The sequence below is a fragment of the Dendrobium catenatum genome, unplaced genomic scaffold (assembly GCF_001605985.2).
Source record: "Dendrobium catenatum unplaced genomic scaffold, ASM160598v2 fragScaff_scaffold_1490, whole genome shotgun sequence".
Classification (NCBI taxonomy): Eukaryota; Viridiplantae; Streptophyta; class Magnoliopsida; order Asparagales; family Orchidaceae; genus Dendrobium; species Dendrobium catenatum.
Genome location: NW_021319952.1, coordinates 296,005 through 319,801, shown reverse-complemented (window position 1 = coordinate 319,801; position 23,797 = coordinate 296,005). Strand labels below are relative to the sequence as shown.

General features: G+C 34.1%; 2 protein-coding genes across 3 annotated transcripts in view; one reads left to right on the top strand and one right to left on the bottom strand.

Annotated features, from left to right (window-relative positions):
- Window positions 1-7,886: 7,886 nt before the first annotated feature.
- LOC110108404 lies at window positions 7,887-9,193 on the bottom strand. The gene has a single exon (XM_020839033.2). It carries the CDS (start codon window positions 8,984-8,986, stop codon window positions 8,273-8,275), a length of 714 nt encoding a protein of 237 aa, XP_020694692.1. The 5' UTR covers window positions 8,987-9,193; the 3' UTR covers window positions 7,887-8,272.
- Window positions 9,194-15,241: 6,048 nt separating this feature from the next.
- Window positions 15,242-23,797, top strand: part of LOC110108397 (transcription factor Pur-alpha 1) — a 29,127-nt gene continuing 20,571 nt past the window's right edge. Inside the window, exons 1-2 of one of the 2 annotated variants that reach the window (XM_028700348.1) lie at window positions 15,242-15,800; window positions 15,901-15,948. In XM_028700348.1, the coding sequence (XP_028556181.1) occupies window positions 15,546-15,800; window positions 15,901-15,948 (303 nt within the window). In that variant the 5' untranslated portion in view covers window positions 15,242-15,545. The remainder of the gene's footprint in view (window positions 15,801-15,900; window positions 15,949-23,797) is intronic. The other variant, XM_020839026.2, reaches the window with a different exon arrangement.

Here is a 23,797-nt window from a genome sequence, read left to right as displayed (position 1 = left end):
TTGTACACTTACATATATATTTTACAGGTATTTACCACGCAATTGGGGAATATAAGGAGAGAAGTCACATTTGAAGGGCCTCACATAGGAACTCGCCTAATGAACATTAGGCCCCACTCACTTGGGCTGCAATGGAAGCAGGGGCGGAATCCCCTTAGGGTCAGGAAGTCAATATACCCCCCCTAAAAAAATAAAAATAAATCTTTATTATATAGTTCTTTAGATATTTTAGTCTTTATTTTAAGGATTTTTAGGCAATTAGCCCCCCTTGAAAATTAGTCTTTATTAAAAGGTCGAACTCCGTCAGAGGGTGCTGCCCTCTTGCACCCCTAACAGTTAATTATAAGTTTGAACATAATGAAAATTAGGATAAAATGAAAATTAGTTTTTGTATGTGTTATATTAGGATAAAAATCATCTCATCTATTGTGCCTCACCTTGATGTGATTAGTTTTTGTATGTGTTATATTAATTTGGGGCGTGACACGATGAGCTCTGACGATGTGATTAACATGAAATGGGAGGAGGACCAGATCGAATGGAGATGAAATGCCAGATCTGGGAAGGCGGAGTTCACAACGATGGCTATTGTGGTAGATCTTGGCAGCGGTGGCCTAGAGGCTGTGAGATCTGAGACTGACTTCTGAGGATGGATTCTATGTGAGGTGGCCATGGATGGTTGGGCAAACTAGATATGATGGAGACGAAAATCAACCTTGATGGCGAAGTAGCCGTGGGCGATCATCTGTGAATCATGAGGCCATTGACGTAGTTGGGTTTGGCGCTTAGAGTTTATCAAAGAAATCTGAGAGGAATGGGGGCTGGAAGAGGAGGTGAGAACGAGGACTTGCGCAATCTTGATCAATGGTTGAGGACTGAAGCGAAAAACTGAGGCGATAAGGTAGGAGATGGTAATTTGCAGAATGAGAAGCAGAGAAGGAGATTGAACTAGGGGTGTCAATATCGGGTCACGTGTCGGGTTCAGGTCGAATAAAAAAAATTTGAAGCCACGGATCTGGTGTCGGCGAGGCAATCTTAGATGACAAAGGATGTTTCATGAACGGACAAGAGATGGTGTCAACGAAGTGACAGACGTCGAAGATGTGATTCTTGTATGGACATGGCAGCATGGATCGACGAACTGTGAACAGTGATGAAACGATATTTGGGTGGGGCAGATCTATGCGTTTTTTATCTGAAGAAATGCGAGCCGCAGGATACGGGCTGGAGGACGTTGACATAAAGCAGAGTAAGATGAAGAGAATCATTGTCACGTTTCTAAGGTATGATTTGGGACGACTTTTTTATAATTTTTTAAAGTAATTTTTAATACGAAAATTAAAATTTATGTATTAAAAAATTATTTTAAGAAACAATAAGAGAGCCGTCCCCAATGAAGTCTAAATAAGAGCGCTATTGTTACAAACCCACTGTTGGGATCAACATAAATAATGGATTTGAGTTGTTGACTACTCTAAAAATCAAGTGCGGGAGTCATAGAAGAGGGATTCGAGGGAATTATATATGGGCTGACTTGGACTTTGTTTTGGATAATTTTCTTAATGCTTTATAAAACAGCTTTTTAATGCAAAAACTTTCAACTCGAGAGAAATTTTTTACTAAAATTTGTTTTAGAAAATAATAAGAAAGTTGTCACAAACAAAATCTTAGAATCTGTTTGAGACAGCTTTTTCGTTGTTTAATTTTTTGGATAGCAACCATAATTTCACTTAGCCTCCTTGATTTTTGCATCATGTATTTTCAATTCACCTTGTATTGTCTTTTATAAGAAAAAAAAATATGGAATAAAGATTCATAAGCAAGTCATTAAATTGCTAAATGTCATTATATTATAATACTGTCTAGATAATAAAACTATTTAGTATTTATCAAATAAAAGATTTTTGTTTAATATATTTTAATTTTATAATGCATATTTAGAATGACAAGTGATAGTTATTATTATTTTTTTATTATTTTTATTAATGCTCTCATCATTGTAAAAAAATTAAAAATGGATCTAAAAAATATTGCAATGGATCTCCACGAGTTTCTATAATCTTAAAAAAAAAAAAAAAGCAAAAAAATATGCCAAAAAAATAACTTACAAATGCACCTCATTCCTGGTTAGGGATTTGGTCTTCAACGACAAAATGAGATTGTTGCCCATCAAAATTGAGATATCATAAATGGAAAATCATGTATGTGTCACATGATGCTGCTTTTAAACATTCGAATTAAAGTCCAAATGGAGACGAATTTCTTTGAAATTCTATGGAAAGAAAAACACCATTAATCTATTTTAATTCAACAATTAAAAAACATCTTACTACGCACATCTGCTTTTGCATGTTGTTAGGGAAGTAAACTAAACAACGAACTCAAATAAGAACGAGAAAATGCAATGTGAAAAAGAAAAAAAACAAAGATTTAACATGGACAAATCCACGTCTTCTTATCACCTAGACTTTAATCAGTATAATCAATTCAGAGATAGGAAGACACATTTGAAGGATTTAGTGATTAAAATAAGAAACCAATTGCAGAATCATGCTACTTCAAATAAGAATTTGAAATTTTAATTAGGACAACTTGCAATTTTCTTTAGCATTAGACCCATGTCACTTTACCTAGTACCACTGAAATTAACCCAAAGGAAAAAGAAAAAGATCAAATTTCTGAGCAATTGAGGGTTAGTAATAATGCATCACAACCAAAATAAAAATCTAGGCAAGTTTGAGGGGATTTACATGCATATCACTCGAAATTTTATCATTTACATATCTAATATCTAAGCTTTAGTATTTACACACATAACACTTAAACTTTCAAATGATAATAAAATTATCCAAACCCATTAAAATTTTGCAAGCCATGCAAATCCCATCATGGCTTCTTCATTTTTGCACAAGTTCTTCTTGTCGCCACCTTCATAGGTTCTTGATCCCATCGCCACCTTCACAAGCTATCAGTCCCTTACCTAGCTTTACATGCATGTCCTCTGTCTCATGATCTCATCGATGCAAGATCCATTATAACTTTCTTCCAATGAGATCTCCATCACGATGTTCTTTAATGAGATCATCATCTCAAACTCCTCGTCTCCAACTAGCATTTGGGGTTTCATAATTGTTAATAGAGCTAGGAGGGTCGTATATTATATAAATAGCAAATTTCATGTGTTAAATATGTATATGATTAAGTTTTAAGTACAATGTATAAAGATCCCTATTTTCTCATATTTTCATTGGTTTGACTTGTAATGCCTTTAGGATCAAAGCACTCTTCAAATCGATCTAATTCGACTAAAAGTTAGGTAATCTATTGAATTTTTGCATTTCAACTATTTTGCATGTGTGAGTATGATCTGTGTGCATGAAAAATATTTACATGTGTTTTGAAGTGAGTTCTAGGGGTTTGAATGCATATCTAAAATTTTCTCCTAGAAGGCCCCGGTGGTGTGTTTTATCGTGCACTAGTGCTGGAACAGTGGCACTAATGCATTGGGCCAAATTCTGCATTTTTAAAAAATCTAAATCCAATGTTTTGTCATTTGATCTATTCGAACATTTGGTGCTAGAGACTAGAGAGAGAAGAAGAGAGATTTTTAGAGAGAGAGTCCGTTTTGGATGGCTTTTGGTCATTTTCAATTGTCGGGCCAGTTCAAAAAGTTGCTTAAGTTAAAGTAAGTTATGTATAGTATATCTCAACTTTTAATAATTCAAAGTTTTTTTAGAATTTTTCTGATGGAAATTATAATTTAGTTTTATAAAAATGTAGCTTTCTCGGATTCTAATAAATTTTATTTACATAACTTTTGATATGTTGTTGATGTGATTATTATGGTCATGTTGAGTTTTATTCAAGATTTTTTGTCGGATGATTTTTATTAATTCAGAAATTTATTTTGACATCTAAAAATAATAATTTAGTTCAATCAAAGCTTCAGAATGCTCTTTTACACAATCTCTTGTAATTTGATTATTTTCTGAAAATATGAATGTATGCACAATAGATTTTTCTGTTGCCTACTATTAAGTCATGTTGGCAAGTTCTGAATTTAGTTTAATTATACTTTATTAACCGTAATGCATTGAAATATGTGTATAGGGCTGCAAGCGAACCAAACGTTCGACGAGCTACTCGATGTTCGGTTCGATTAAAGCTCGTTTGAGATCGTTTAATTAACTAAACAAACAAACTTGAACAATATTTTAAATACTCGATTCTTAAATAAACAAACTTGAACACTAATGCGTTCGGCTCATTTATGTTCGCGAACAACATCATTTGAAGTTCGTGAACAAGTGGACATTAAACTCGATAAGAAGCCTCAATTAAAAAAGCTCGAATTCGTCGTGTTCGATTTTGGGAACTCATGAATAAGCTCGATAAAAACAATTAATATTAAATATTAGAATTAATAAATAATAATAAATTAATCAATACCTTTGTTTATATTAGACCAATTATTTTTTATTAATAAATTGTGTTGTTCAAGATATGTTCATGAAAACGTGTTTGTTTGATAGTTAAAAAAAATTCGTTAAAATATGTTCCGCGAACAAGCTCGATAAACACTAAACGAACAAACTGAAACTGAACTGAACATGAAAACCGAACATGAACACCCTCTAATTTAAATGAACAACATGAACACACAATCTAAAGCTCGAACAAACATAACCAAACTTGAACAAGCTATAATTAAATGAACACAAAGCATAACACTCACATACTCGACTCGGCTTCGGTCGTTTGCAGCCCTATAGTGTATATTGATTAAATGTGGAGTTCTGTTTGTGGAGAAAAGAGATTCTGTTGGCGAAGAGATATAATTTTTGTCTAATTATGTGTTATAGAACACTACAGAAAAATGTCAAATTACGGCGGTTTGCCACCGGCGTTTAGGTGACCGTCTTATTACCGGCGGTCTAGCCGTCTGACTCTAACGACGGCCAAACCGGCGGCTTAGCTACGATACACTGCCGGATACCAACGGTCTATAAACCGCCGACATCAATATAACCGGGCGTTTACCGCGCGTCTAAACCGCCAGTTGATACGTGATTTTTTCCGGCGTACGTCGGACCGCCGGGAAAACGCCACCGGTAAAAGCCCTAATACGAGCCGCCTCGCTCCGCTCATTTCATTTTCACTCTTTCCTTCTCTCTCTCGGTCGCTCGCTGTACCGTGTCCTCCGCTCGTCCGATCAGCCCCCGACGAAAGAACTCCGACCGCCGCCGACCCCAGTCCGACCGCCGCCGACCCCAGTCCAAAACTTTGACTAACCGCCGGTTTTCAGCGTTTTTCCTGTAGTGGAAACTTTGAAACCCGAGGGCTATTATTTTATTTTATTTTTTTAAGCCCGATGGCTATTATGATATTCCCTAAGAAGGAATTATGTTTGTGGTGAGAAGTGATTTTGTTCGTGCTTATGAGGAATTCTATTATTTATTATGTGTTGAAAATTCTAGAGACTAAGGGCTATATTTATTAAGAAGGGATTCTGTTGAAGGCAAGAAGGGATTCTCTTAATTGTTATATATGAGAAATTGGGCCTTGAGAATCATTATGATAATTACTATGAAATATTTATTTATATTCCATAGCCTACTAAGCCGTGTTAGCTCACTCTAACTTATACTTCATTTTTAAGCTAAGGAAAGGGTAATGAGCGAGCTGAGTAGTTTTGATAGCAGCCTCTGATATGTGATATAGGTATACTTTTTGGTTGATTTTCCTTTTAAAATTTTGGCTTTTATTATTGTTGTACTTTTCAGTTTTCAGGTGCTGTTATAGATAGACATCAGATTGTACAAATATTTTGGGCAAAATTATTTTTTAGAATTAGTAATCTTCCACTTTATATTATATTCAGTAGTGACTCTGTGTCGTATGTATAAATTGAAAGTTTAGTTTTTCAGCACCAGCTAGATCTTGGGGTTCATTTCTGCTTCTTGCCACAATTTGGCATGATAAGACTTGGGAGGTTGGGTCGGGTCATATCGGGTCAGGTCGTAACATGACATCTCATTATACATCAAATTCAAACTCCTCTAAGAGCAAATATTTATATACAAATTTTAAGTAATATATAAATGTGTGGCCATAATTTAAATAGTAATTATATTATCATGTTTAACCCCTAGTTCAACTTGCATTAAATTTTCTTAATGTCTAATTCGAATATCATAACATTCAATTTTTGCCCTCATTGCTAAAGCCAATGAAACTCTATTTACTCCCATTTGAAACTCCCATCACACACATCTTGACCCAAATCATATAGCCACCCCAAAGCCCAAATCCTAATCACTACTACCTATTATGCGTTATGACCTTCTTTCTGAGCCCATTTGCAATCTGCTCACTACCACCATCATCCTTATAATAACATCATGTCTTTACCCAACTATGTGATGTCGGCTATATAAATATCTTTCTCAATTGTATTCTACTAAGAGTCAAATTCTCATTTAAATATAATAAAAAATATCATTATTATAATGATAATCTCATTAACAAAATTAAACTTACTGATAATCATACTACCGTTTTAATAACCAATTTTACAATGAGAATAATTTGCAGCAGGCCTATTTAACTTAAAAAATTTGCAATCAACCTTAGGATCTTATATAAATTTCTTCTTGGACTTGCAAGGAGAGGCAAAAGCCAAAAAGATGATCTTGCAGGGCTGCATATATAGATCAATGATGTCCTGTTATTCAAATTGTGATGAAAAGACAAGCCAATTGGGGTCGACGTGCATGGCATGGAGCTTTCCGAGATCCAGCAGCAGGGGACCTACACACCTGTGTGTGTTGTCTGCTATCAATAATCTGTTATTGTGAAAGAACAAATATCTCCATCATACAGTAGAAATATTTCAATTGTGAGGTCTGAGCACAGGAGATAATAGCTAAAGAGAGCAAAAACAAAATATTTGTTTGACTCAAGAAGTTGGCTGGTAAATTTTGCCATCACCAAAGTCTTCATTGATTATTGATTATTGATGTTTGGAGATGCTCTGCTTCTTATTGAAATTCAAGTAAAACTCTTTTGTTCATCATCTCATAAATAACTCTTCAAACTTTTAAAATATATATGTGAGAATTTTGGGAGAAATTCTGCTGCTTTTTTTTATGTTTATGATAAATTTGTTGCCTCTTATGAATGTAGGCAAGTTGTTGAACTATTACTAAACCATTGTTCCTATTGCATGTTCTCCAAAATGTCAAAGGGTGAATTGCTCTTTAAATTTTTATTAGAGATTTAGGCTTCGTTTGGAGCGCCTTTTTTTATGCTTCTTTAAAAAAAATTTAGTATAAGATTTTTTATTTTTTAACTAAAAAGCTGCCTTAAAAAGCAGTAAGAAAGCCATACCAAGAGAAGCTTCATTTGGGGACGGCTTTCTTATTGCTTATTGAAACGGTTTTTAAGTACAAAAATTAAAGTTTTTGTACTAGAAAGCCGCTTCAAGATGCGATATGAAAGCCGTCCCAAACAAAGCCTTAGGTTTTATTTGTGATAGCTTTCTTAATGCTTTCAAAAGTAACTTTTTAGTATAAAAATTTTTAGTTTAAAAAATTTATACTAAAAAACATTTCAAAAAGCAGTAATAAAGTCATCACAAATAAAGCCTAACTTTTAAAAAATTTTGTACAAATAAACTGCTTTTGAAAGCAATAAAAAAGCCGCTCTTAGGCTTCATTTGAGACAACTTTCTCATGCTTTATAAAACTGCTTTCTAGTATAAATTTTTCAAATAAAAAAATTTGTGATAAAAAACTGCTTAAAATACTAAAAGAACTGTCCAAAATGAAGCCTTAGAATATTGAAATGATAAGCAACTTTGCTTTGCCTAATGAACATCTGGATTAAGAAATTTACTCATGCATACAATTCAGTTATCCCCATATTGCTTGTTTTGTTCTCCGATTCTTTTGCTTTGATTTTATCGAACAACTTCGCAATTTTCTTGAAATTTTGGCAGAAACTTCTTCTCTATCTGTGTATAATCATTTTTCCAAGCTACCATTTTATCAAAAGAATTTGCAATACTCTTAAGGAGTTCAGATAAAACTTGTCGCTTGATGAGTCTTTTTCCATGAATAAAAGTTTCTCTTACAATTGAATAAGAAATCAACTTAAACATGTTCTATAATGCAATGCAGTAATCTGAATACCCGAAGATCATACAAATTTTTCCATATTTGTTTCTGAGACTCTGTTAATACACACTTAGATAGCCAAAGTTAACAAAAACCTATTGAGTCCTCCTAATCTGCCAATCAGTTTTACCCACAAATGAATGAACATGAACTGATTCCAGTCCCAAGCACCTATCCAAATCTTCTCTGCTCATCCCCTTCCTGCTCTTCAGATTCAAACTTATCCGCTCCTTCTCCAGCTCCAACTTCCCCATCCTCCTTAAATTCTCCTTCTTGCTCAAAAAACCTCCATTATTGAACCTCCCACCTTCTCTCCCCACAGGCACAGGAACCGCATCCAATCCCATCAGCTTTGCCACCACTCCTGGCTTGCACCAAACCACTCTCTCCCCTGCCAACGTCGGCGGCATTCGAGTTCTGCTGCCGCCGCCGCAAAATGACTTCCTTCCGTCCACAAAATTTCTGAAGGAAGATCGGTACATAGCGTCTCTGCCATCTAATGAGAATCTGGGATATTGATTAAGAGCATTTCTTGCAGATTTCATGATGTCTATGCTATCGACACATGACATTCTCCTGGGGACATCTTGGAGATCGTCTAGCTTGGATCTCCTTGCCTCTTCTTCCTCGATTTCGAGTTGCACTATCATCTCTTCTAAAGTTCGTGACTTTCGGGTCTCTTCACTGCCTTTGTTGCTGCTTTGGCAAAGTGTGGAGGTTGATGCGTTGTTGTTGCAGAAGCTTTGGATGCCTTTCTTCATCTTGGCAGAAAGAGAGTTCTTGAGGATGAAGAAGGACAGATCCTTCATTGGTGTGTGGTGGAAGTGATGGATGGACAGGTGAGGCTTGGGGTGGTATAAGAGAGGGATGGTGATTTTATTTCAGAACGTGAAGGAAGTGAATGAAGAGGTGGATAATTAGTATAGTTCACATGAGGGAAAAGGATTTGTGGGCAGAGAGAGCGAGAGAGAGAGCTATATCTACTTTGAGTATAACAAGTGTAAAAGCATGGCAGGTGGTGGTTGAAGGGATGCCTTGAGGCTTCATGTGATTGTGTGGTGACTTTATTTATTTGACACATGAATGCTTAAGTCAATTATAATGAGATCGAAATATAATGGGAGATTATTAGTTGAGGAATAAAACTATATAATTATATGATGATATATATATTCAAACAAATTTATATTTAAAATGTATATTTTTAATTATAGGTTGTATTTTTCCTTTTAATGTAATGGGTTGCAACATCAGTCAGATTACAAGTGAGAGTTGGGTGTAAGTGAGCCGAGTTAGTTCGAGCTCGACTCGTTAACGAGCTCACGAGTCAAGTTTATCAAGCCACAAGTTCGAGCTCTTGCATATACTTAGGTAGAGCTCAGTCTTGCTCAACTCATAAACTCGTTGAGCTGCTCGATTAATTTAAAAAATATATATTTAAAATGAATTTAAATTACTATTACATAATATATTTTAATCTTTTTAATTAATTCTATATTAAAAATAAAATCCTAAAAAAATAAAAATGTTAATGCAAAACTAAATAATCGAGTCAAGCTCGAGCTTTTCAATCGAGCTTGAGTCGATAAACTTTTTAACGAGCCGAGCTCGAGCATAGTTAAAACTAAATAAACATAGCTTGATTTTTACTCGACTCGACTCAGACTAATTTGTTTCCACCTCTATTCTGGATTTTTTTACACACCCCTTTACATTAAAAAACAAGGATAGTTTCAATCACCTTTAGTTTCTATTTGTCCACGCCGTCTAATCAACCCTTTTTTGGTTCAGGATAAGGAACATCCCAACCATTCATTGCAAATATTTTTTTGGGAAAATTAAGGGCATAACCCAACATCATTTCATCCATATAATGAAAAATTACAACCCAAAAGAATAAAAGCAAAATACAGCTTCAAAAATGGGAGAAGAGAAATCAGTGAAAGAAAGGTACAAACCAATCTAACACCAAAAGGAAACTACAAAGGCCAAAAGGGCCTCTGGAATACAAATTCATGACTCAGAATGCCCCAAAAAATTAAACCCAGATTACGTGCTTGTACGAATTAATGTAGCCCCCAGGTTGCCAAATGGGCAATCTAAGGCTTCATTTGGGATGGCTTTTTATTGCTTCTTAGAATAGTTTTTAGTACAAAAATTTTAATTTTAATTTTTTACTGAAAAGCTGCTTTAAAAAGTCATAAGAAAGTCATCATAAACGAAACCTAAGACTCCTACTGGTTGCCACGATGACCATCCTAAGGTCCCTCTGAAGCACCCATAGCATTCTTCATCATCATCAAAATTTGGCATCAATAGATCATAAAAAAATCGTAAAACTGGGAAGCCTCTGGCTCAAGAAGAGGCAAAACCCTAGCAATTGTTTTGTAATAATATTTAGGCTTCGTTTGAGATGACTTTTTATTACTTTTTAAAATAGAATTTTAATAAAATAAAAAAATCGTCTCAAACGAAGCCTTAGTGACAAATATATATCAACATTGCATTAGAGTACACCATTACAAAACATTAGTCGAATAGATATTGGAGAATGTGATAGACTGATTTTGATAATTGCTTATTGATGTTTTCTGAGAGCTGCTGTTTTCTTTTTTTTGTAAGCGATGCTATTTTATTAAATGCTGCTTATTAACGTTGGAGGAGAGCTGTAATATCAGTTTTTGCTCCAGGTTCGTCCGGACGAAGTCGGATCGTCCGGGACGATCGGTACAGGTTGTGCAGAGAAAATCATGTTTGGCTGTATGGTTCGTCTGGACGAAATCAGGATCGGGTCGGGTCGTGACAAGAGCTGTGTTCTGTTTCCAATCAAACTAAAAGTCATTCGCATATCGCCTCTTTGTAGTTGCTGCAAGTCCCCATCCCAACGCCAAACAGAAACGAATTTTGCATTTTTCCTTCGTTGTGAGCAGTGCGACGCCGATATTGACGTCAAATTGTTTAAAAGGACATTCAATTTGTTGTTCCGTTGGACAGTTATGACTACTGCAAATCGGAGAATGTTGTTTGGTTGGAGATAGACTAAGCAGATATCTTTTGCTTTCATAAAATGATATAAAGAAGAAAAAAAAGAAGAAAATCTTTTAAGATATTTGTTCCTGTTTACATAGCAGACAAACAATGAATAAAAAAAATAGAATGATGCAAACGGATGATATTTAATATTATTTTCAAAGATCTTTGATGATTCTTATAGCAAAGATTAGGAAGGAACTTTGTTTAATCATTTTCTGGTGCTGCTTCTTTGGTTTGCTACCCTCCTTTCCTTTTGTTCTTTTCATAACTTTGTCATTGTAAGATCTCCCTCTATGCATAACTTTTATTATGATTGATAGAACTTTCTCATCATTCCTTCACATAGAATCTCCAACGAAAGATTATGTCATAGTTTTAATTAATGATGCCATGTTACTTTTAGCCTCAAATTAAATTGTGTTAGTTTATGGGAGCCGTATTTTGGGGAAGTAAAACCACATAGCGAAAACAATGAATAGAAAATACAGTGGATAAGAAATAACAACAGGTTTAACGTAGAAAAATTCAAAGTTGGGATAAATCCATGAAGCCACTTCATACCAAGAAATCCATTCTGAAAATTGAGAGAAATTGTAGAAATATATTTCTCTCTCTCTCTTGTTGTCTCTCTTCATTCTTGCACCGTTCTCCTAGATAACTGACAAATAGACAAACGTAAAATCACCCCAAGAGACGCAAGTCTTTGAGTAAACATGAAAAAAATGAGAGAAAATTGTCTAACCTGGCTCGAAAAGCTGTGGTGCTTCACTCTTTGTCTCCAGTTAGACTAGTAGCGCTGCAACGCCGACGTTTGGAGCATAATGGCACTCCGTTTTATGTCTCCAAGACAGCACAAGTGTATAACACCGCAATGTTATATGATTTGTATGGGGACGTTTTTTTTTTTTTTCATGGGACAAGCCCTCGAATCCAAGTTGAGGAAGATCCCCCTGCAACCTTCGAAGAGCATTACCGACAAAATTGAGGTCTGAATCAATTATACAACCTCATTGATCGACCCAATCAAATTCCACACAAAATTAGCACCATATAGATCTAACAAATGCTTTCTTCATATAATCTTTAAAAAAGAGAGAAAAACCATAATGAAACTTTATTTTTCTTATAAATTCCCTTGGCAAGTAGATTACCAGATTCCTTATTCAAATTGGGGCTCTTTTGGTTGCTTGTAGATATAAAACTTGTTCTAAAAATTTATGATATTCTTTCCCTCATTTTTTATATGAAAATAAAATCATCAAAAGAAGTCTAAAAATATTCGTATAGCTCAACATACATACATTAACTTGAATAAAAATAATCTAATAAATTTATATATTTTCAAAAGCAACCAAATCAGCCCCGAGAAAGTTCACAAATGATACAGTTGTGGTTCGTAAAGTTAAACTTTGTTTTGTGCTACTGGATTATTATTATTATTTTCATTCTACTTTTCCTGGATTGGTTTTTTGTGCTCAATTTGTTCATAAATATTTACATTTCCTCATATTTGGCTAAATATTATTTAAAGATCCATGTTTCTCCTTGTTGTTTTGTTATCTCATGCTTACGAGAGATTATTACACGTGAACTCCGGATCTAGATAACCGTTCGGTTTAGTGACTGTGAACACTGAACAGTAAAAGCACAGTTATGCACAATAACTGTGCTTTTACTTTTCACAGTCACACAACCGAATGATTCTTTAGGTCCAGACTCCGCATATAATAGTCTCTCTATGCTTACAAAGATTGCGAGCAATATATTTTGAGTTTTGATTAATTACTTTTTATATTTTTTATCATTGGAGATCTATGTTTAAGAGCTAATTCTATTAGTGTACATAAGATTATTGAGATATACTTTAGAGCGATTAGTAAGCCTATATTCATAGTAAGATATATATTGAGATCTGAAAACATTTACCGATAACTTAATTATTGATTTCTTCTTTTGTGTTAGTACATACTCTTTCATGGATTCATGAGGCTCAACCTAAGGTTTTGTTTGTGACGACTTTCTTACTGCTTCCTGAAGCAATGTTTTAGTAAAAAAACTTAAACTTTCATTCTAAAAAACTGCTTTAAGAAGTAGTAAGAAAGCCATCACAAACGAAACTTAAATCTCAAATCTTTTGTCCTCTTCGAAGCTTTATACTCATATTATCTTTCCTCAGTCAACTTTGCTAGCAATTGGTGCAAGTATTAGATCATGGATCAAACACATCACAAAAATGTTGGAAAAAAATTAATATTTTGCAATGTAGATAATTATAGTTGTCTATAGCTCTTGGTAGAAAGTAGGAAAAGGGATCAAAATTATGAAAAATTATTACGTGCGATATATGGATGCGTCAGGAGGCTAATCCAGATGTGCCACATCACCCAATGAACAGTGCATTGGATGATGTGGCGCATCTAAATTGACCTCCGGATGCGTTCGAACACCGCGCAGAATAATCTCTCCAAAACTAATGATAGAATCAATAGGAAAAAAAAAAGCCTTATCTTCGAGTAGATCTCACATATTTCTTAATGCCTTAATATCTCGAAAGAGGCTTATTTATAGCCATCGATAAGCATAAGAATGGTGGGAGCCCTATTTTTTACTCTCAATGTTTCTGGGGTGTACTAGGGCTTCGCCCTGTAGCCTCTTGCCGTCGCTCTCGCGCCTAGAGCCGTCTCCCATGGTCGTTTGTTCGCGCCGAGGGGAGTTCTCTTCCCTTATTCTTCATTTTCTTTCTATGTTTTTATTGTTGGTTCGTCCTTTGTCGGAATGGAGGTGAATCGACTCGTCAATCCTGATTGTTTAGCATGATCTACTAAATCCCGTTCGTTCCTTGATGCATTATCTGGGTCTTCTTCTTCTAGTTGTTAACTCGACCTTAAGCATACAACTTTTTGTGGTTTACCTGCTTTGTGGGTTTCAGATGAGGAATTTTTTGCCCTAGCCGAGCCTTTTAAGTTTGCTTTAGTTTGTTTTTTGCCATCTCGCTGTCTTAGTCTTGCCTCGATTAAGAGATTTTTTTTTTCAACCTTAAGTTTAATGGTGAATTCTTGGTTACTTTGTTGGATCGATCTCATGATCTTATCAACTTGGAAAATGATCTTGATTATAGTAGAGTTTTTTTGTCATAGATCATATTTGGTTTATAATTGCTTCATGAAACTTACCAAATTGTCTCCCTTAGACGATATTGGTGCCGAATCTCCCATTATTCCCATTTGGATATCTTTTCCCAACTTGCGCCCTCACTTCTTCTCCCCTCGTATCCTTCATGACTTGGGGTTGTTGTTTGGTAGATCATTGAAAGTGGATAATGCTACTACTTTGGGCTCTCGTCCATCTGTGAAGAATTCTAATGCAATTTTATAAGTCTTAGTGATGAAATTTTAGGAGATTTCTAATGATTGTTTAAGATTTAAAGTAAAACGGTTTAAAATCTATAAATTTTAGGCGAGCTCTAATGCTTCGTTCAAAATTATACTAAAAATTTTAAATTTTAGATGAAATTCTTCAAATATGCCCCAATTGAATTATGCAAAATATTTTCAAATTGATTTCATCCAAATAGATTCAAAAGTATTCATATTTAATCCAAATTTTTTAAATTAAAAGTCATAATGAAATGCAATATCATATTTAAGAAGTAACAAAATGAACATGTGAAACTATCACTTGTTAGTATCGATTTGATTAAGATGAAACAAAAAGTAATTTAATTTATTTTAAAAAAGGCAGAATAAATTTAATTAATTATTTATATATTTAATAATTTTAAGATTTATTTTCATTTTGTTTCCTATACATTGGGCTCTCCTATTAGAATCATTATATTTCCCAATGATAAGGTCCAATAATATATGTAAATGTGCTTTCAGAAGCCCAATATTAACAGTTTAGTTGCCGCGAAGGTTACCCCGGCCGCATTGTTAACTACTTTTACCAGCGGAAGCCAGCAGAGGAAGGCGGTGAAAAACATAAGAAATCGCCATCTCGCGGTGGAAAAATTTTGCTGCCGATTTGTTCGGTAGAGAGAGAAAGACGGGCAGAGGAACGGGTGACAGAGGGCGAGGTCGTTAAAAAGGGCCGAAACGAGTGCGAACAATGGCCTCCGGTCAAACTTCATGGCGCCATTCCTCAAGCCGCCTTCCTCCTTTAGACATAAGCCCAACCCTAATTCGCACTCCATCCCCTTCGTTCTCCGCCACTTGTGTGCCTCCTTCCCGAATTAACCCCCCCGACTTCTTACCCGTGGGGTTTCCATTGAGGTGGGGTTAGGGTTTTCCTTTACTTACTCTGTTACCAGTTTGCTGGCTGTGAATAAAGGGAAAGATGGATGGGGCGGCGGGAGGTGGAGACATGGAGCTGATGTGCAAGACGCTGCAGTTCGAGCACAAGCTTTTCTATTTTGATCTGAAGGAGAATCCCCGGGGTCGGTACCTCAAGATCTCGGAGAAGACCTCGGCGACAAGATCAACCATCATTGTCCCTGTCAACGGTATTGTATGGTTCCTGGATCTCTTCAACTACTACGTCAACACGGATGAGCGTGACATATTCAGCAAGGAGCTAAAGCTTGACACCAAGGTTTAAATCTTTCCCTGTGCTCTAGGATTTTTATTTATTTTACCTTTGGTTTTTCTGTTGCTGGGATATCTGATGTGTGTTCTCCGGTTTTGATGATTAGGTGTTTTACTTTGACGTTGGTGAAAATAAAAGGGGCCGCTTTTTGAAGGTGCTGGTTTTTCTTTATTCCTTTTTGTTATGCTGTGTCCGTTTTCATAATTTTTTTGTCTCGTCTTGTCGTTAGATTTTGATATGCCCTGTCTGATAGTTTGATATTCTTTTGGGACCTGTTAAGATATGCCTTCTTTGTCATTGCTTTTAAATGAATTGCTATATGCTAGAAATGTTTTCTATTTTTGCTCTGGTGACTACGACACTTAGCTGACTAGGGGATGTATATAATAGTTGTGTGTTACATTTATTTTGGTCAGTTCATCAGAAATAAAGGTGCCATGCACTTCTCATCTATTAATCATGGTATGCTTTTGTCTTGGGATTGTATAGTTTCCAAGCTATCTTTTGTGAAAGGGAAAATTGCACTTGGGTTATTGCAGTATATTAATATACGTCATCTGGTTCACAATTCACTTTGTCTGTTTATGGTTTTCAAAATTTCCAAAAAAAAAAAATTATGCAATTACGTTTTTTGTTTGTTACTTGGGATTTTGATGTTAAAAATGATGTTTAGGATCTAGAAATAAACATCTAAGGAGTTTATTGATAAGGAGATTGTGTAAATCCTCGTTCACCTAATTTAATGGATTTGCCAAATCCAACCTTGGTACGAACTTACTAAATTCAAGCTAATGCAAGTCTCGTTCTGCTCATTGAAATCTAATTGTTCAATAAAAATTCAAGCTACCAAGTCATAATAAGATCTACATCCTTGTAATTCATTAATTGCTAGTTATTTTAATTAAATACCATACTAAATTAGTGATTGATAAGCTTGATTACTTCAATTAATCACTTCTTGACAAATTAAGTTCCAATTGACTTAATTAAACATAATTCTTTTTATTTAGCTTAGTTATTAACCTCATATAAATTGCAAATTATTCTATTAAATGATTACCTTTTTACTTATTAGTTTAAATCAAGTCTAGTTTACACTAAATCTATCTTATCAAACACAATTTTACCTCATCAGGATTCTTGTTAATTTAAGTTAGCATCTTAATCTTTTGTTAATTGATAATTAAATTTAGTCGCATCAATCTTTGACTGATTAACTAATAAAGTCCAATGGATCAATAATTATCCTATTTAAACTAAGTTTTAATGAAGCAGTTTGTGTTAATTAACTTTTATCTAGCCCCAATAAAGCTTATAAAACATCATAATTTCTTAATTGATCATAGTCTCATTGATCTTTGACTAACTAGCTTCGTAAAGTCTAATTGATCTCTAATTAGCTTGGTAAAGTCTAATTGATCATAGTCTCCAAGTTTATTATTGAAGTATAGTCAAAACTTAGTTAACTTATGCTACAACATAGCATGCCCCATGCAACATGATTTGGAACCTAATGAAATTGTAATAAAAATGCATAGATCATGTAAATTAAACCATTAGATTTTGATCTCTAGCTTTTACCTTTAAGTTATGGTATGAATTTAATCATTTGATCACAGTTTAACTCAAATATATTATGATTGTTTTTGGAAAAGAAAGTTTAAAGGGATTATAAACTTACAAGTTAGGAATTATTGGCTCCAACTATTGGGTTTAAAAGGCTTTTGCTAATTTTGTTTATTTCCCTTACCCATGCATGAAAAATACAAGGGTATGCTCATCAAATATCAAACATGGATAGCATGGATTTAAGAATTGGAAATTTAATATTTTAAATTAGAAATTTCACCATCTTACACTTAAAGCAAATGGTGGGGGAATGGATGATGGACCCGATCAAGATCTCATGGTTTCGTCGTCCTGGGCCATCATGATCCCTGGTTTACTTAGAGGAGGTAGTCGACCCAACCTGACAGCTAGTTCCCCCTTTACCTTCATCGTATAATTTGAAGTGAATCCTACTTCTTAATTCAGGGAGACCTCCTCCACATCCAGATGCAACTTATCATCCATCTCTCTCTCACCTATCTCAGTTTCCTCATCATCACAGACGGTGAGAACCTGAAAAGTTTGATCCCTACACCTGTGTCCTGGAGTATACTTCTCATCACATCGGAAATAAGTCAATCAGATTCACTTGAATTAATATTAGAATTTTCAATTTTAGGCATTAGTTCAAATGAGTTGCAAAAATTTAAACAGTCATAACCTTTCGTGCTTTTAATTTCTTAAAAAAATTTCTTAATGGAGGCCTTTTTAAATTTAAATACACCTTGACTTCATCATCAAATTTAAATTCTGCATGTCTTCTTTTCACATCAACAATAGAGCTATAATTTTCATAGTTAACCCTTTTTTTTGTGAATATTCTTATGCAAGCTAGAAAATCATTCAAATGATTGAGGTAAACAATGAAATGCTAAGAAATTAATATGAGTACTTAAAATACTATCATTGACTTAAAACTAATTCATAGAATATGAGATGATAAATAAACTAAACACATACATACCGTGCAATTATGATATTTATATGTGGATGCATAACCTCTTCAAGAAAATTAATCTAAATAATCTAAATATGAGTTTTGATAAATTATACACTTTTATTATTTACCAAGAGAATGAAATTTAAATTTCTTTTAATGCATTACTTACTAATAAATTTCTTGAAATTTTGTCATAACTTTTTCTATAAGATTTCTTTAATGAATTTGGTATACAAAAATCAAAGAAAAAATTAATATCAGCTTTATCATTCAAATCAAGGCTAATTTCAACATTTAATTCATGCAAAATTATATTCTCAAAATTCTCAATTAATTTATATTTTTTTAGTTTTACAATCAATATAAACTCAATTCCCAGCAGAAGTTCTAATTCAGAATTGATTCCATGCTCTATATCAATTTCAAATTTGACTATTGACCAAGCATATATTCAAGATTATGAACATAGGCTATTATAGATGTAGGTTCATATTCAAAATTATCATATGTAGCTTTGGATTATAATTACAAATCATTTTCTACATCTAAAATATTCTCTAACAAATACTCATGAAAATCATTTCTTTGATTTGATCAACTTAACCATATATGAGTCCAATTAGATAGATTCTAATGTCCTAATGTCCCTAAATGTCTAATGCTATGTATAAAGCTGTTAGACCGGTCCAGCCGGTCCAGGCGGGACCGGTTCACGGGCAAAATCGCGAAACAGCTCCGCCTGGGCGGAAGCCGCACGCGAGACGCACGTCTTGCGGGACGGTTTCGGGAAGGAAATTTGAGGAAGTTTAGGAGGGAAATTGATTGCAGGGACTGTTTAGGGAATTCCTTTTGAATTGTATGCATTAAATAATTGATTTGGCTAGGGTTTGGGCATCTTGAATTTGGCTGAAATTTGAGATCTCTTAGATTTAGGTTTCTTTGGGCTCTAGCGGCGTCTAGAGATTTGGGAGAGATCGATCCTCCTCTCGAATTGAGGATCAATTGTATCTTTTCTATTCTGTTTCATCTATTAGTAAAAATACAAGTCTTTTCTCCACGGTTTTCTCTCCGATTTGCTATTTTCCCACTGTTTCTTGGCTGATTTCTGCTGTGGACAGCAGTTTTACATTGGATCTACTTGGTTTTGGTGAGAAACACTTGGAAATCCAAGTGTTTCCTAACAAAAGCCTCATCCAATGTTATAGGTGAATTATAGTTTAATTTATCCTAATTTTTTCACTTAATACCTTTATGAAATAAAATAATCTAAAAACAAATATTGTTTAGTCACAAGATGCATAATATTAAAACTCTATTTAATTTGTTAACAATCCTTAAATTGGTTTCTCTGTTGGTCCTTACTTTTCAAATGATAAGTATTACTCTTTTAAGGGTCTATTTTGGGCAATCTTTAACTACTTTGTTTTATAAACCGCTGCCATTTTTTTATTCGGCCACTACTTTCTTTTTAGAGTTTTTATGATGGGAACCAATCTTTTAAAATCAGATCTGCTAGATGTGGTTGTTGTAAGAAAGTTGATGTTTGGTTTTTTAGGAAGAAAGTATTTGTAATGTTCACATTAGCTTTTAGAAAAGTTTAATCCCCCACAATAAATTTACAACCCCCTTAAAAAAAGCAATAGCCACCCTAAAAGGCCCATAATTCTATTTGTCATATCATCCATATCAATTTTGTAACAATACTTTTCCAAAATGTTTGAGTATGTCCCTCTAATTTTGATGCAAACCTCAACTTATCAGTAATCTTACATTATATTTTCTTAAGGAAAAATTTCAAATCATTGATAAATTTAAATATTCCTAATAGTATTTATCTCATCGACTAATGTGATTTTATACCTTGCTATTGGTTTCTTGTAAATTTTGTTAACTAAATAACTTTTAATTAATGGATAGCCATAGGTTAGTTATTTACAATCTTGTTTGTCTCGTTGTGTTCTTTTGTGGTGCCTTTTGTATCAATTATATAAATACTCAAGGATTTCTTAGATTTGTTTACAAGTTTTGAAAAATTCCAGTCAAATTTTCTTTCTTGTCTCTTTCTCTTCCTCTTTCTCTTGTCCTTTCTATATTGTTCAATTTTTGTCTTGAAATAGAGAAAAACTTTAATCGCCTTACCTACTTCACCTATTCTATTTTTTGTTTATTCTTGTTTTTTCTTTCACGTTTAAGGCTGTTGTCTCTGCCTACTTCATATGTTGCTGCAGTCGGCATGATGATTTGCCGCTATCTTGAAAGTGAATTTTGGGAAGGACTATTGTCCAGAAACTGATTCCTTAGGTAGGAGGTTGTAGGTGAAGTGCAAGAAACTCGTGGATTGCAGAAACAAATGATTTTGGCAAGGGTTTCAGTAAATAATTTTTGAAAGATATTCTTCACCTATTTCTTCTTGTTCTTAAAAATGGTATTAGTGTATAATAATTGGAATATTGAATGGCGTTGACAATTTGGAGATTAGCAGTTCACGGTACAAAATGATTTTTAATCTTTGTGATTGAAAATGAAGGCTTTACTTGTTTACCAAGGCCTTAATGTGACAACTTTGAATGAGGCATTATAATAGGTTAATGCAAAGCTTCGAGGACATTGAAAGTGAAGGCCACAACATTTTTCTGCTGGACTTTGAAATGAAGTTTTGAAGTAGGCTTGTGGGAACAATCACATTTTAAGTTTGGGAGAACTTGAGTATACTTGGAGAAATCTTTTGCCAATGATTCTATTTCAAGAGGAGGTTTTACACCTTGTAAATGGATGATTCCATATGAATGAAGAAGCATTTGGATGACTAAACAAAAACATGCTTTGATCTATAAAAATGTTAAGTTGAAATCAAACGATGAGGATCTTGTTATAATCCTCTTTAATTTTTAGCCAAAAAACTATAAGCATTTTGTAGATATTATGTTATATGAGAACATCACTCTTTCTATGGTAGAAGTGAGATTAATTCTCAATTCAAATGAATTGCAAAAGGGTGGAGAATCAAAGGAAGACAATGTTGTGTTGCCTAAGGTTTGTAGAAGATTAAAGAAACTTGATTTCAATAATAAGCATCAATCAAATCCAAAGTTAAGTGCAAGAAAAAACATGCTTCATTTGTTATAAGGATGATCACTTCAAGAAGATGTGTCCGGAAAGAAAGATGAATGATAGCTGAAAAGAGAAATGAATCCTAATAATATATGGTTGCTAATGAGGGATAATAAAAGTGCAAAGGTGTTACCGTCACAGAATTTGAGTCTAACAAAGACTATATCATTGCTTATGTGTGCCCTTTGTAATGTGCCCAAATAAATCTTAATTTTGAATAGTTAAAAGATTTGGATGGCGGCTTTGCTATGCTTGGAAACAATAAGATTTGCAAGACTATACGGATTAAGAAGATTAGAATTTAATGGCACCGAAACACAACTTGAAGAATTGAGGTATCTCTCAGGGTTCAAAAGAAATTTAATTTTACTAGGAGTACTGGATAAAGTTGGATATGGACTCACGTGTGAAATTGAAGCTTGAGTATGTACAAAGGTTTATTTGCTTTAACGAAAGTAAGTCTTGATAATGGATATTAAAAATAAAAAAATAAAAAAAGTCTTGATAATGGATTGTATTCACTTTTTTTTTTTTGAATATATGATCGTATTCACTATTTGGGAGAACAATCATTGGAAGGTTTGATGATTTTTATTTATTTCAACAATACAGGAGGCTTGGCCATACAAAGTCTAAGAGGCCTAAAGAACTTGTGAAACAATGATTGTCATGTGGTGATAAGATTGGCAATCTTGATTTTTTGAAACATTTATAGGGAATAAAAGATGCTCATGTTTTTATCTGCAATGTTCAAGAAAGATGGAGTTCTTGGCTCCATTCAGTCGAATCTTTGGGGGCCTTTTTGTAGAATTGCATAGTGGGGCATGCATTTTTTCTCTCTAATTGATGATCATTCTAAAAAGCCATGGGCGCATTTTTGAAGCACAAGAATGGGGCGTTGCAAATAATTCAAAGAATGAAGGAAACTTGTTTAGATTCAAACTTGCACAATGGTGGAATGTACTGGGACAAACAATTGCTATAATTTTGTGTTGATTGAATCCATAAGCTTTTTGCAAGGATCAAGGCGAGCATGGCAATTGTACATTAAGAATGGTCCATGGTAGATTGGGTTTATAGAAAGATTTTAGCAAAGCCATTTCATGAGAAGATAGATGCATGTTGAGTAATGTTAAGGTTGCCAAAAAGTTTTTGGCCTAAAGCTGTTTGTATTGATCAATAGATTCCCTTCTTTAGCAATTGATTTCATGGCATTCGAAAGAAACTTAGTGTGGAAAAATAACTAATTTTTTAGTACTAAAGATTTTGATGCAAAGTCTATACTCACGTCAAGTAAGATAAATTGAACCATGTGTTGTGAAGTGTATCTTTGTGTTGGCTATCTTGAAGTTGTCAAAGGATATGAGCTAATGATGGTTCGAGGAAAGAATTTATAGAATGCATGATGTCATCTTTAATGAGCAAAAAAATGATTGATTTTTATTTGGGTAGCAAGGTGATAGAAAGTACTTGAAAATTTCATAGTAAAATCTATACACTATTGGTAAAACAACAAAAACAGTCCACAACTCCAATTGAGAACAGCAAAATAGTAATTTATTGAAAAATCTGAGGGAAACCTTTGAATCATTAGTAGAAGAAGAAAGACAGCAAGATCAATGTTTAAAATTGCGTTTCGGGTATGAGGGCGTTTTTTCATTTGTGAGGCGAGGCGTAAGCCTCAAGGTGTTTTTGAGGCGTAAGCCTCAAAAATCAAAAGATTGCGATAAACATAAAATAATAAATTTTTATATACTAATGAGTGAATAATATAAACCATAAAAAGCATAAAGATATGAAGTGAAATCAAAATATCACCAATAATAAACTACATGAAATATAGTTCAACTCAAAAGTCTATCTTTCCTAAATCCCAGTTATTCTTTTCATTAACATATAATTCCAATTCCAAGAACAATAGCAATTACATATCACATAAGAACTCCTAAGTCATCACACTGTTACTAAGGGTTTCTTCATTTGAATCATCATTATGATGCCACTCTCTCCCCTTTCTCTTCTTCTATAGAGTCCAATGTGGGCATTTCTTCAAGATTTATATAAGTTTTTAATATTATAGCGTGAGGGCGTAAGCCTCATCCAATGAGCAAGGCAGCCCTCAAGGCGGGCCTCACCCAAGTTGAGCCGCAAGCCTCATAAAAAAAACTCGAGGCGTAAGCATCGAGGCGTTTTTTATTGGAAATTGCGCAAAGGCGGGCCTCTATATTGTGCAATTTTAAACCATGGTTAGAACCTTCGACTCCTATGGCGAGATGGAGAGTTGAAGAGATTGTTAATTTTGATATTAAGCATTTTGGTATGTTCTTTGAGAGCTTTCACTACA

Excerpts from the sequence above, each read along its gene's own strand:
- LOC110108404 (XM_020839033.2), bottom strand. The coding sequence starts at position 8,986 with ATGAAGGATCTGTCCTTCTTCATCCTCAAGAACTCTCTTTCTGCCAAG.